This window comes from Corvus cornix, chromosome 5, assembly GCF_000738735.6.
Source record: "Corvus cornix cornix isolate S_Up_H32 chromosome 5, ASM73873v5, whole genome shotgun sequence".
Lineage (NCBI taxonomy): Eukaryota > Metazoa > Chordata > Aves > Passeriformes > Corvidae > Corvus > Corvus cornix.
Genome location: NC_046335.1, coordinates 26,654,348 through 26,669,155, shown reverse-complemented (window position 1 = coordinate 26,669,155; position 14,808 = coordinate 26,654,348). Strand labels below are relative to the sequence as shown.

Here is a 14,808-nt window from a genome sequence, read left to right as displayed (position 1 = left end):
ACTTCTTGAAAGCATTCCTTCTACCTTAGGTGTTTTCATCAATAGAAGACCTGTTGGCTGGGTGTAGGGATGGTGTGATGGATGATCAAGTCTGTCTGTACAGAGATTTTGGACAAACTCTTGCCTGCCAAAGAATGCTTTCTGTCATCTACATCTTCATGGAAGATATTTTGAGCCATATACTTCTCAACATAATTTTATTCAGTAGCGGTACTGTGACAGAGCCAGGGTCTTTTTTGTGTTCTGTAATGAAGCCTTCTCCACAACTTTATAATGTGGACAAGTAGTCAGAATACTGTGACAGAAAACAACAAAAAAATGCTTGATTGTTTAAGTGCAAATGCTACTCTTATCAACTTAATTCTGGAAAGAAATTATTCTCAATTTTAAATCTCAAGAAATTTCACCAATTGGAGATATGCAGAGTGACAAGCTGGAATGTACATACTTTTAAAATGGGACATCTGAGTTTGCACTTCTTTAAAATATACATATGGGTGAGTATTCTAAGTCTACGTGCTGCATGGGGCCATCTGACTACCTCCTTGTTGGTAGAAACTGAATTTTGTGCTTTAATTGCAGAGACTGTTTTCATCCAACTTAAGTTCAAATAATAGCAGAGGAACTGAACTGTCTGTACTCACATAATTCTCACTAAGTACAGTGTAGTATGGCAGAAGCGTAGTTTCTCTACAGAACTGTAGAGAATGGGTAACACAAGGTTAGATACTTTCATAATTTAAATTCAGCTGAATGTATTATATATAATTTGTATATCTAAAACACAGAATTGTTTGCCTACAGTAACATAGTTCATAGCAAATGACTTTTGCTCCTTGGGAGACACTGTCTGAAAACACTTTCCTTTCAACACCAAATCAATGATATTTATTCTAGTACATTCAAAAATAAAAAAAATTTGCAGCAGAAAAACACTAGCTCTGAGTTCATAGCTCCAATTCACATTGGTGTAAATTTTGAGTCTCTTGTTTGATACTCTGTATACAATATAACCTTTCAATCTCCTTCCTCCCACAGTAAGAGTCATTATCCCTTGTCTTTCTCCACTTCAGAATAAGGTCATTCTAACATGTAGGTCTAACAAGAAATACAATGTATTTTCATTGATTTGTATTGTCACTGATTACTCCTTCATGTTATATAGTGATCTGTATAGTAAAGGACATTTTACGTTGTCATGCAAAGACAGTCTTAAGGAACAGATTTGCACCTCAGGCTCCCCCGATTTATTTATAAGTTCTTGGTTTTTAGAAAATAAGCTTTAGAAAATAGTCTTGAAATTATTTACCACTATTAATCAATCACTACAACTGAGTATTTGGCACTAGTCTAGATTTTTTCACTGTTTTTCCCCAGACTACAGTTTTTTCATAGTCTTGTTCAGAGATTGGTTCCTGCAGGCTCAGGAAAATGAGAGGATTTTGTCATTTGATTATTGGCAATATCTCTGTTTAATTTACAACAGAATATTTTAAACTCATTCCATCCAGTAGGTGGAGAATCTCTGCAAGTGTGTAACAAGACCATCATCAGCATCTTTATTGTCTTTTTACTGCAAAAATGGTCACTTAGCAGAGGACCATGAAGTGGAAAACTACTGCTGAGTATAATTCCTTGGCATTTTTTTTCCCCATGTTCAATTTTTCACATATTCTGATGTACTACATCCTCAAAAAAAAAAGGAACTGAATTTCAATTCTAAGATGGGGCACTAGGAGTAAATGAATGATTACCTCCCACCCAATTTCTATCAGCTATATTTCGGACGATGCATATCCCAGTAGACTTTTCGGGGATTTGCTAGATATCCATGTCCACACAGGTGTGTTTGTTATAGAGACTGTTCTTAAAAATTGTTTTATATAATAAAAAAAATTGTGTGTAGGGCAATCTGAAAATGCACACAATGCACAATTAAATGTCAAGTAGCTTTTCTATATTTGATTAGGAATTTATAAAGTTGCTACTTTATTCTCCCAGAATATTGCAAAACTAGTCCTTCATTACCACTAAAGGTTTTAAGTTGAAAATAAACTGCAGTAGGTTTATTGCATATCTGTGCTGTGTACTTTTTTCCATATTATGCCTTGTACCTGTTAGCTCAGATTCTGTAGAATGTAGTTTTTTGATACTTAAACTGATCAATACCTACTCAAGGTCTTCAAAGCCTCTTTGGATTTGCAGTTGATATCAGTATAACAGAGACAAAAAAAAATGCTTAAGTACAACAGTGAGATAGATGAATACATACAGAAAAGAAATCAGAGAGATCCATCTGAAACTCTGCACTGTCTGAGTTTGAGCTGCTGTAATTGTTCACAAACGTTGAAGATAGAAATTGGGTTTAAAAATAAAAATAGTTGATTTATAGAGGGATCATATTTCTGAAGTGCAAGAAACAGGTTGTATTCAGGCTTCGTAGAGTATGATGTTGATGGAGTTCATAATCCTCAGTACAAGAGGGCCTTATAGCTGCAAGGAAGAAATAGTGGATTGTTATTTATCTCTCTTCATATATTTACCTACCCTTTACATCCTGCTTTTCCTTTCCCCTACTATTCTATTTAACCCTTCTTTTTCTTCTCCAATTTTCTGTATTCATTATTGTTTTGCCTACAAATATTTTTGCTAGTGAACAGAGCATGACCAACCTGTGAAAAGCTGCTGGCTTGAGTTTTAACATTTTTTATTTTGAAATATAGAGGAAATCGCAGGATGGGGAATTAGAAAATGCAAGGGGAAAAAAGTATCTAAATTATTAGGATAGTTGTGCTGTTTGAGAAGTAGCCTGTGTTCATACAGTTCAGGGCTCAGTTTTAATTATTATGTGTGATGTTCTGGAGTTTAGGCTACAAGTGAACTCCCTCTGTTTGGAGTCTTGGGGTGGGAGGGGAGAAGGAAGGTTGTGTACACAATTTCAATAACAGCTGAGAAAACCCCAATACCTCTACCTGAACTCCACCCAAAACCCATAGCTGAAAAAGCAGGAATCCTGATTTACAAACCTGTCCTGAAAATCAGGGAAATTTTTTGCTTCCACAAGGTTTCCCCTCTAGGCTTAAAACAGTCACAGATTTTAATTGATAGATTTAATTGTTTTAGAAATTTACTGGTCACTGACAACAGGGATTTAGACTGAATATGTCATGTCAACTATAACGAAAATAAAAATGATAAGTGGATTACTGCTTTGTGGTAAGAATAAATTAAAAGAGCACATTCATAGCCTTATATGGACAATATAAAATACTCTGCTGGAAGACTATCCTTACTGGTAAAGAATCCTTCCAAAAAAGGAATTTGTTCAGGAACCTCAGTATACTGTGGAAGCGGACTGTTTATCAGTTCAGAGGAAAATGTGTTTGGGAGTGGAAACGTAACAGGAAGGAGATACAGTTTGTTTATTCGCTGCCTTAGTTATTTGTGAGTTATATAAATGGCCATTTTAATTATACTTTCTGAGAAAGCAGAATAGTTTTGAAGCTCTCTCAAACCTTAACATTTTACTCTAACTGGACAGTCCCAGCTACTTAGTCATCTATTGAGATAGTGTTTCTTCACTGGTAATCTTTTGTGGTTTCATTTTCCACTATTTAAAAGTAGCTATGAAAGCCTTGAATTATGATTAAATACACAGTGGAAGACCTGCATGGATTAGTTGGAATTCTTGTCTTTTTTCTCCTTGGAAAATTGCTAGCATTTTCTGTATTTTCTGGGTTTTTGCTTTGCTTGTTAGGTTTTTTTTTTAATTTCTCAAAAACATATTGGGATTTATTGGAAAACATAACTAATTTCACTGTAAGAAGCAGCTGAGAGAGAAAGCTATAAAGGTATGAATGAGAAATTTTAAAAATAAATGAAATTTCCAAGTCACTTACATTGTTTTTCAGTAAAAATTGAACCAAGGCAAAGCCTAAGCAAATATAGAAACTGTTATTACCACTAGCTTATGAAGACATTCCAGCCTTTCAGACTTTCCCTACTGACATTCTTCAGTGCCTGTTTCCCTTCACTTACTTGCATTTTTCCTACATTTTACTGACTACCCTTTTCTCTAGCCCTTTCACTACTTTCTCTTTATGACTGCCATTGTTCCATAGATTGGTAACTCTGCTGTGCTGTCAGCAAACAAACTCTTCACTTCCCTGCAAAAAATAGAGGACAGTCCTTATACAAAATTTCCTCCATGCCATTTGCATTCACTTGCCATAGTACCAAATAGTTAAGCAGGCATTCCATTCCTAATGGAAATAAAAGTATGTAGTTACACAGAAGTAGAGGTTTTTGAAGCATTATCAGAATTTGTAATGTGTTTTTCTTTCAACGAAGCATATTAAAAGAAAACAATGGCATATCGGCCCCGAAGTGCTTTTGAACTTAGTCTACACTCTGTTCTTTCCACTGTTCCTAGGGGCAAGTGTGGCAAACAGCAGATTTTATCCTTGTGTCATCTGGTTCTCTGAGCCTCAGAAGCATACTGATCACCACAGCTGCAATAAATAAAGTGTCTGTTCAATAAGTTATGATGCCAAATATTATTCAACATTCTTCTGGACAGGCACAGTCTGATGGAAAACAGCACTTCTCACGTATTACCTTTTTCCTTGCAATTAAAGTTGCTGAGTAATCAGTCTGTGCCAGATATGAGAAAGGAGAATGTGAACAATGCCAATCTGCTTGGGTTTGTTTATGCTTACTATTTAAAGGAAAAATACCTATAGCAATATGGCTTTCATTAATTATGAAGCACAGTGTGTTAACAATATCAATCTTGAAGCCTGTAAGAAATGTAATTTTATATATCTACCTGTTCTATCACAGTGCTTGGTTTCTAATATCTTTTTTATTCATGTCCAGACATTTTTATGCAGCATTTGATTGGATATACATCTCATGGAATATATAACACATTCTCTGATAGAAACCTCAATAGTTCATTTCTAGCATTTGGGATTACACTGTACTTTTTCTCCGACGTAATGGTTCAGCCTTTTTCACTATCATATACTAGGAGAAAATTAATAGTGTGAGTAATTTGGTTAAAACTGTTACAGTCCAAAAGTATTTGTTTTGAATGTATTCTTTCTGAATTTTTTTTTTAATGTTCTGTTTTGTTTTTTTCACCTCTTTGTTTTCTTTTTCTAGGCTGAGGTTCAGCTATGCTATCTGGAAGCACAAAGAGATGCTGTTGAACAGATGTCCTTAAAACTGTACAGTGAGCAGTACAACAGTAGTAGCAAGCGAAAGGAAGAGTTTGCTGATATGTCAAAAGTTCACACAGTGGGAAGTAATGGGTAGGGAACTATTCTTTTTGTTGTTTTATTCTCACTGATCTGTATTTTTTTTTTTACACAATATACTTTTTCTTAAAAACCAGGATTTTTCTTCCTAGTTAACCAGGATTTTTCTTCCTAGGCTGAGAGATGGGGACAGCTGTTTCTCTCTTATTTTTTTTTTTTTAATATATGGATGCAAAAATAATGTGTTCTGGATAATTTATCCAAATGATGGTTTGTTCATAGGACTACCTAATATTATCTAATAGTAATCTGTTATCTAGATTTAAAAAAATATAATGTGTCCTTTTTCTTTAGGCTTTTCTCCTCCAGTCATATAATTTTCTCCTCCAGCTTCATATAATTTGATTTCTTAACGTCTTCCAAGGAAGAATCTTGCTAGTGTAATAGTACCTCTGCAAGAGCTCTATAGTCATTGTTCTCCTAGTGACTAGAAAATATGAATATGAAGCCTTTCACCTATAGTTCAAACATCCTAGTTTTGAACCTCAAGAAAGCATTAATTTTAACTGTTTTCCCTTTTTTTAAACTATTTTTCCTTTACTTGTTTTTTTAATTAATGTTAACACACATACCCACGCATTTATGGTATATATGTAAGTGTACAAGCAAAAGCATTCTTAATATTTTGGACAAATTAATCACAGGACTATGCTGAAATGAGTTCTTGCTGCCCTCTCTTTTTAACAATCAAGGAAACTTGTAGGTGTGGATTAAGACTTTTTCTTTAAGGTCTTTTGAAAACCATACCTTCCAACTACTAGCACCCCAAAATGAACATAAGAAACAAATCTGTGGGATCGTAACAGTGTTGGCCAAAAGCAATTCAAAGGAGCCAACTAGTGCTCATTGTTTGGGTACGCTCTTTTCCTGATAGTTTCTTTATAACTGGCAAATAGAGTAGAACTTTTGCCTGCAGTTTCCTATGTAAGGAAAGCCATTGACAGAGGTGTTCATGAGTTCTCTATCTCCAGAACTCCCCTTTCCAACTGTTAACTCAATGTTCAGGTCTTGGAAACACAGTTTTATTAAATTACCAACTGTAAAGGTAGATGAGCCTTGTAAACATCCCCTCTTATTACATGGAAAGATGACTGTTTTAGAAAAGTTGGTGTGGGCTAATTATGTAGGATTACTAAGATCTTGATTACATATGCAGAAATCTATCAGATTCTCAAACACGCCAGTGCAGCTAGTGCCAACCATAAAAATAATTTGTTCAGAATTGGTGTGTATACGTACATAAATGTACGCTACATAAATGAGGGCTACATATTCAAAACCAGCCTCTAATTTTTCAGCCACCACTGAACGTGAGCAAGGCTTAAGGTTGGAATATTGAGGGGGATGTAAGACACATCAACAGACTTTTGATTTTCCTGAGGGTAGGGGATGTAAAGCTTTAAGCTTCATAGAGGAATCCAGTTTGTAACTCTACATACCATATATGATAAGCAAGTGGTTTCTTAAATGCACTTGTTTTCACTTGTAATTATATGTTTAGAACTGGAAATGGTCACCTGCTAGTATTTCCTACCTTTTTTGTGCTATGGCCACCTTTCCGGGCCCATAAGGCCATCTCAGCCCTTAGAGGCTCAACAGTGACTTCAGGGGCCAAAGGGCTGAAATCGTACCAGTACAGTACCACATATTCAGCCATTTTAGAAGCTAATGGGGACTAAATTCAGCTGGAAAACTTCAGTTGAACCAGTCTGAGGTGCTATGTTGAAAAAAATGGAAATGCCTTTCAGCTATTTAAAAATACAGTTGATGCAACCTTTCCTTACTGCATGAAAAGTGTGGACAGAAACTCCACAGTAGCATGACCTAGCTAGAGACTGAGATCTCTACAGAGAAGGGGCCATTTGCATAAATTAGGGTATCTATCCATTAGCTGTTGTGGAAGTTTGACCTAGGAAAAAGAAGAATGTCCACAGGGAGAGCAAGAGCTATTGTAAATGAAGACTATTTTATATGACGTGTGTGTGTGTGTGTGTGTGTGTGTGTGTGTAGGAGATTTGGGAGATGACTTTGTGCAGGAAATAGCTAAACTGAGATAGGTAGGGCAGTATTTGCAGAATAGTGCGATTCTAGTGGGTGTATAAAGAACAGGAGATTTCCTGCAAAATAGTAATCTTGTTGAAACTGCAATACAGAGGGTTTATGTGTATTAGCATGAAAATAGGTGAAGTGACAAAGGAAAAGAAAATGAGTATCCGCTGCAGGAGAACACCAGCTAGCCAGGAGGTAAGAAGTACCCAAGAGTAGTTGATGGCAGGTACAAAATGTTATAGCAGATCTGTCTGGAAATATTGGATCCCCTCAAAACTGGGGAGGAGTGGGTACAGGTCCTATTGGGAGATACAGACAGCACCATTGCACAACATGAAAGCCAGATCCTAAAATCTTGTCATCAGTGGGTGTTGGGCCTTCATGGATGAGACTTTGAGAGAAATGCATTAGAGGGGGCTTCAAGTACGTGCACAACATACTGCAGTTTTAAAACTATTAAGGTGATAACTCTGAATTCTCCTATATCTTCCTAATAAAAACATGTGAAAAGAGTTCCATAAAATTATGACACAGAAACTTGAAGGAACTTTTTGTCTGGCTGAATTTTTTGGTAGGTGTACCAGTGTGTTTACAGTACTTCTAAATGCCATGTGAGTTATGCCATCAAAGAAATACTACAAACTGGAAGTGCGTGTTAAACATGGGGAAAAAGGCTGATGGAAATAGCTTCACATTCCTTTTTATTTATTAATGCCACAGACGAACTGGTTTTCTCATGAGAAAGGTGCTCATGAATTTTCATTCAAAATAATAAATTGGTGTCCACATTTTAAGAAATATGTTTAGGGTTCAAGGGATTAGACATGCAACTCTGCATATCTGATTCCCGGTTTACCAAGACAAAATATACTTCTTAATGTAATTTTAGTTATTATATAGCTAATGGTTTTAGCTTGTTAACCAACAAACCTACATCAAGGAAGCTGTTTTTACCTGCTCTTTAACTCATATTATAACATTTTTGTTGGCAATGTTTGGGTACTTTTAATGGAAGGTTTTTTTCTTTTTCAATAAACAGATGACCTAATTTATTCCTTTTTTTAGTGATTGGTAGATTCATATAATCAACCAAAATTAAATATTTTCTATGAATCTTGCATCTTTAACACGCATCAGTATTTCAGAAGTCATGCTTTCCCTGGTTCTGCCTGTGGCAATATAAAAGAAAGATCTGCTAAGCTCAGGAAGAGTAGATTCTGAATAAAAAAGAAATATTAAATATATCACAGAAGTACTGACAGGCACATTTTAATCTCTCTCTGGTCCTACAATTTCTTGATTTTTCTGAATATCTTTTTAGTGGCTTAGTAACTTGCATCCTCTTCCAAACAGTAATTTAATAGTGATCACTAAATTCATCCATTTAGATCCAAGGCATTAATTTCAAAAATAAAACTTTTAAAAATATATGTATCAGAGATATTCTAAAACCATTAAAAGTATTGCAATCATATTAAAAAAATATTGGTGATGCTTTGTAGGCTGACTTCACTATCTTCAGGCTCAGGCAAATAACTGCCACAGACAGTTGCTTAAAAGTGCTCCCAGATGACTTTACTTCAGAAAACAAAACAAAACAAAAAAAACAAAAACAAAAACAAAACAAAACAAAAAAAGAAAAAAGAGAGAATGAGTGTACAGTATGTAAACTATGGAGAAAAAAAATAAATCTTGCATTACATCTTGTATCTCTTCCTGGGCTTTTGCCAGTGAATTCTCACTGTTTCTCTCACTCTTGGTTTTGTGTTGAGTTCCTGTTTAGAACATGAGTTTCAAATCAAAATGTTCAGCTGTTTTCTAGTGCTTATCTGTGTTTTATAAAGGTCAAAGAAAAGTGCTTTTCTGTTTCTTTAAAGGATTGGTTCATTTCAATACACAAATAAATGGACCAGTTTGGACTGTAAGTAAGATGCGGATCTTTAGGCACAAAGCAGATGTTTGGATACAGCTTTGGATACATCTTCTGCCTAGTATAGAAAAATCCAAGCCCGCTTCCTAGTGCATTTTCCAAAGGCATCCCATCCCATTCTGTATGTAGGCTTTGTTTTACCTCATCTTCCTATCTTAATTTAGGATTTTCACTGGTACAAACCATCCAAGTTCAACTGAGTCTGTACTGATTTATATGTTATGAAATCTAACATTTATGTCACAAAACATATGTTTAAATAACTGCCTGTGAGTTTAATGGCTTTGAAAAATATTTGGATAAAATGAAAGGAAGAAAAGGAGAAGTAGGTACTGAAGATGCACAATGGTTATACTGCTTTCTGATGAAGGTAAAACTGCCAAATATACCATTCAAAATGGAGTTTAGTTTTCTTTTATTTTCCAAATGATGTCTGAGTCAAATACCTCCTGAAATAGGAGAAAAGCCCTGAACTCCAAGCGAAACTATTATATTTCAATAATAGTAACTTGACCTTTTGTGCTTGCTCTTCTTTCTTTATAGTAACACTGCTTACCTTCTCAGGGCAGCAGGCAGTTTTAAGTAAGTGCACCTCATAAATTATTGAGTAAAAGTATACTAAGTACAGTGGATTAAACTAGAGGGTTACTTCAGAAGCAGGAGTCAGTGCTTGTACATTATACAATACTTTCTTTGTTGTCAATTCATTGAAAATAATACCACAGACGGCAAATGCTTTCTTCTGCCTTGCCTGCTTTCTTGAGAAGAGACAGTTCTACTTGTCACAACTTTATCTATAAGTTTTAAAGATTACCACGCGCATGGTACTCTAGCTAATAACAAATAAAACTGCAATAGTACTAACGACATTAAAAGCGTATTTAGTTTATTGTTTCTCTGTTGAAACACTGCTAATTTTTTTAATGGGGCTGCTAAAAAGTTCTTTATAATTGGAGAAATTAGCTTTAGTAGAACATGCACTATTCTTTGATCAATATGGGAGTTTTTTGATACTACTGGCAAGACTTTTGTTAGTTCCAATTTTGCAAATTTGAAGATCCCTTTTCAAGAGGTATCTATTTGACCAATGTGCAGTTTTTCAGCGTGTACTTTCTGTCTTGTATCACAGTGTTTTAGAAGAATCTATGCTTTACTTATTCACCAGGCTTTCAATAGAGAATCACATTAATCCTTTTAAGCTCCTTATTCTAATGATTTATTTTGTTGAAAACCGTAGTGATCCTCCTTTGAATTTTAATGATTGCTGGCTATTCAAGGATTCATTGTTTTGACTTCCTGTCCTTACCTTTGTTTCTTACATGTCTGTAGGGAACACCTGTCTAATACTGTATCTGGCCTTAGTTCTCACTGGCTTACCATATTCACTCAAGCCTATCTTAAGGCGTTAAATTGAAATGCTAGCCACTCATCCATGAAAATAAATGTAGGATATTTACAAAGATAGGCAGATAGACAGCAGAAGGATGGCTAAATGGATTGACTAATTTTTTGATGTAAATAATATTTTCATATGAATTATATCAAGATGATTGTTGTGAAATTTGCTCAATATAAAGCCAGAACTGTAAAAAACATTAAACAACATCTATAGGGGATTTGTATTTCAGTATTTTTGAAACAAATGCAGTATGCCAACTGTTGTCAGGATTTGGCATCAGCCACTGAATTTAGGTCATGGCACTGGCTTAAATTGAATTTCAGTTTTCATTTTCATCCACACTGTATAAATACAGAATGTCTCTTTAGAAATATAACTTGGAACATCATGAGTTTTCAAGAATATATTATTCTAATACAAGATTTTAACAACTACACAGTATTTATGCATAATACATTTTGTTCCTTATCTACAGCCTTTTGGACTTTGATTCAGAATACCAGGAGCTCTGGGATTGGCTGATTGACATGGAATCCATCGTGATGGACAGCCATGACCTGATGATGTCAGAGGAGCAGCAGCAGCATCTTTACAAGGTTAGCACTACTGTTACTGCCTTTACCTAGCTATAGAAGATCTGATTAGCTTGACAAGTCTTTCTCTCACAGGATATCGCTGCGTTCATTGTATGTATCATGGTGTCTATTAGAATTCCCTTCCCTGTCCCCAACCTCATTTCCATCCCCAGTGCACTGACAGGCTGCACCGACATCATAATTGCAAGAAAGTTCCCTTTATCACATTCTATTTGGTGTAATTCTATAGAAGGACAAAGATTTGTCTTCAAGATGAATAGAAATAAATGAAACTGCATTAATAAATAGACTGAAACAAAATGAAGGAAAAAAATGAAATGGGAACATTTAACAAAATGTGTTTTGATTGGGGCTTTCAGCTGGATTTTTATCCACCTTTCAGACCTCATCTGGAAAGAAAGACATTTGCCTTGATTTTGGTTTGCTGCTGCCAGGATACAGGACTCTTCCAATTTAATTTTTATTAGTTATACATAAAGTAGACATTGTCATGTTAAGTCTTCACACTTGGTTGTGATTTGAGCAACATGATTTTGAACTTGTAGGGTGAAGCTATAGGGTCTAATTCTAGCATATATATATATATATATGTGTGTGTGTGTGTGTGTGTGTATACACACACATGCATCCAGACACACATGGTTTCTTTTATTTGCCATAGCTGCCTTAACCCAGAAGTTTTATCATTTCTTTTAGATTGTAAGAACTTCCTCAAAATGTGTGATTTGATTCTGAAATTGATTCAGGCTTCACTGTGTGACTGAGGAGCTATGGGTCTGAGGGGTGGTGGGGGAAAGAAAGGAGGGGCTTTCGACAGAAATATCAGGCTGCAGTAAATCTTCCTCATTTAGGCAATTTTTATTGGAGTAATTCTGACAGTTGTCATCCTTGAATTGCTTTGAGCATATGGCATATTTCAAAGAGCAGATTGTGAATCATAAAAAATAAAATTAATAACTAACCACAGAATCAGCAACACTATAATGATAAGAAACAACTACCCTCTAGCTTTTTTTTAATTTCTTATCAAATAAATGGTACATTCAAGGTCAAATAGAAGTTGTTCTTGTTCTTCTATGATTGCATGATTTGATAATTTCTTAAATATAATATTTTTTTCTTGTTTTGGCATGCTATTTTCTTGACAGTCTTCTTGAATTTTATTCTTTCTTATTTTAGTTATTTTATTTAAAATACCCAGTAAGAAGGTGTTGTCATGTGATTTAAAATATGTTTATAAATGTAAATATAGTTCAGATCCAAACTATTTTAGGCTGCAAGTGAGTTTCTTTCACTGGCCTCCATTTCTTGCTTTGACAATTATTTTTTATTTTTGCTAATGTCTTTTTTTGAAGTTTCTAAATACTTCATCAGACTTAATCACACTTTAACAGACCTGGCCTTGGCCAGGCTCAGAAGTAAACAAAGTCAGAAATGAGTAAAGAATTTTTTGTGAGTCTAACATAAGGTGTTTTGGTAGTTAGTGTCTGTCCACATAAGGCCAGCTTGTACCATGACTAGTTTAACCACTAGTTTTAGTACTATACTAAAAAACCATAAATAGATAAACATAAATTTTAAGGTAATCCATCCATCAATATGAAAAAGAACAAAGATTAAGCAGGCAGCCCAAGCATTTTGGATCCTATTTAGTATAGTTCCCTTTCTGGTTTCCAAATGTAACCCCTAAGAATAATTATAGATGATAAGGCAGGGATAATAGTGCATGATGTGAAAAGTAAAAAAGGGCAACAATTTACTAATATGTGCAGTATAATATGGTGGCAAAATGGGTAATATTACATATGCAAAATGCGAATAGTTTCTTAATAGTCTATCTTAATTCTGTATTATGGTAGGCATGACCCTTCTGAAAGCAGAGAGTTTTTATGATAGAGAGTAGCTGAGTCTGCAGCCTGTGCAGCACAGACAAATCAGCACTGATTCCAAACAACAGGCACCTTGTTTGTCCCGCAATTTCTGCCAGGAGGTCACCCGACTACTGTGCTAGATTTGATCCCCTATCTCAAAACTGCCTATCTGGTAGCTGGACACTTCAAAACCACTTGAAGAAGGGTAGAAAGAGACTCCTTGCCTTCTTGCAGTGAATATTCACTGCATTTACCTTTCTAGTAAGAGCAGCAAACAAATTTTTAAGGGCTGAACAAAAGCTTTATCTAGAAATGTGGAGTTTGCATAAGAGATGACTAAGGAGTGTCCGCAAAGTGGGAGGAGGATTTGCAGGTAACGTAAAAATCTTTAGTGCGTTGCATTTAGAACGATCATTTTTGCCAAAAACACAAAACAAAAACAACACCAAAAGCCCCAAACACCACAATGAGCAACCTCTCAAAGAAGTGTTGAAAGCCCGATAATTTCAGACATTTAGAAGTAGACAAAGGACAACATTAGCAAGTGTAATTGAGGGAACAGTTCTGCACTAGCAAAGGAAAGATCAGATAAATCACTAGGTCTTTACCATCCTTAATTTCAGAGATTTGTGTGACAATGAATCATGTCCTCAAAAAGAGTATTAATAGTTTTATAAAACTAGCCTAGTAAACCTCTCTTCTAATCAGCGGTGACACCCGTTTTATTCAGAGGCTTTTTTACAGAGTCGTGGATGGTCGAGTGCGCGTGAGCACTGCCTGCACTTCCCAGAGAGCACAGGCGTTGTGGTCCGCAGGGAGAGAAATCCAGGCAGCTATTATTGTCAGAATTCCTCAATGATGTGGGCTGTTATGAAAACACAGGTCTTGTCTTAGTTTCTCTCTATCAATTACAGCTTCAAAGTGAACCTGCTAATTGCACTCTCTGCATTTTCGTGGATTCTCCTAAAACCACAGATCCCTCTTCTCAGTTGCTGAGCTGACAAGTAATTGCAGCTCAGAGCCAGCTCAGCAAGCCGGCTCTGCCAGGGAACCTGCTGTGGTATCACTATTACCAACAGTAATCATTGCCCCTGAGGAGTCTATGAATGGGAAGGAGCAATGATGAAACAAGTAATTCGGAAGGGACAAGCATACATTAAAGCAGCATAACACAATATATAAATGCTAAAATTGTATATAGGAAAATGACTATATTTTCATGGTTAGAGGTATTTTCACAGTACTCTATTTCCAGAGTCAATGTACACTTAAGTCAATTCTCAGCTTAATTTTGTTTTCTAATATTCCAGGAACTTCATAATTTTTTACTAGGATCCTTATTATATCTCTTTAACTTTTATTTTGCCTTGTAATAGGAACAGCACAGCCATATTTTTCGTAACACCTAATATGAATGTACTACTTTCTCTAGACTTCCTAGATTTCAGTTCATAGATTTTAAAAAAAAGAGAACACAGCCCTAAATGATTTCTGCTTTATAGCCCTAAACTAGCTAATGATTTTGAAAATCAGCTAGTGTTTGATAAAATGGCAGTCACAGAATGAATTGATGACAGTTTATTTATCCTCTAATGCTTTATCTATTAAGAAAATCTAAAAGGAGCATTTCCATGTTTTTGGA

The 14,808-nt window shown here is 35.3% G+C and overlaps 1 protein-coding gene across 4 annotated transcripts in view; it reads left to right on the top strand.

Moving 5' to 3' along the window:
* Nucleotides 1-14,808, top strand: part of AKAP6 (A-kinase anchoring protein 6) — a 273,048-nt gene that overhangs the window by 179,977 nt on the left and 78,263 nt on the right. For all 4 annotated transcript variants that reach the window (XM_010392152.4, XM_039553019.1, XM_010392145.4 and 1 more), the window contains exons 8-9: nucleotides 5,167-5,315; nucleotides 11,175-11,295. In XM_010392152.4, coding sequence (XP_010390454.3) covers nucleotides 5,167-5,315; nucleotides 11,175-11,295 — 270 coding nt within the window. The remainder of the gene's footprint in view (nucleotides 1-5,166; nucleotides 5,316-11,174; nucleotides 11,296-14,808) is intronic.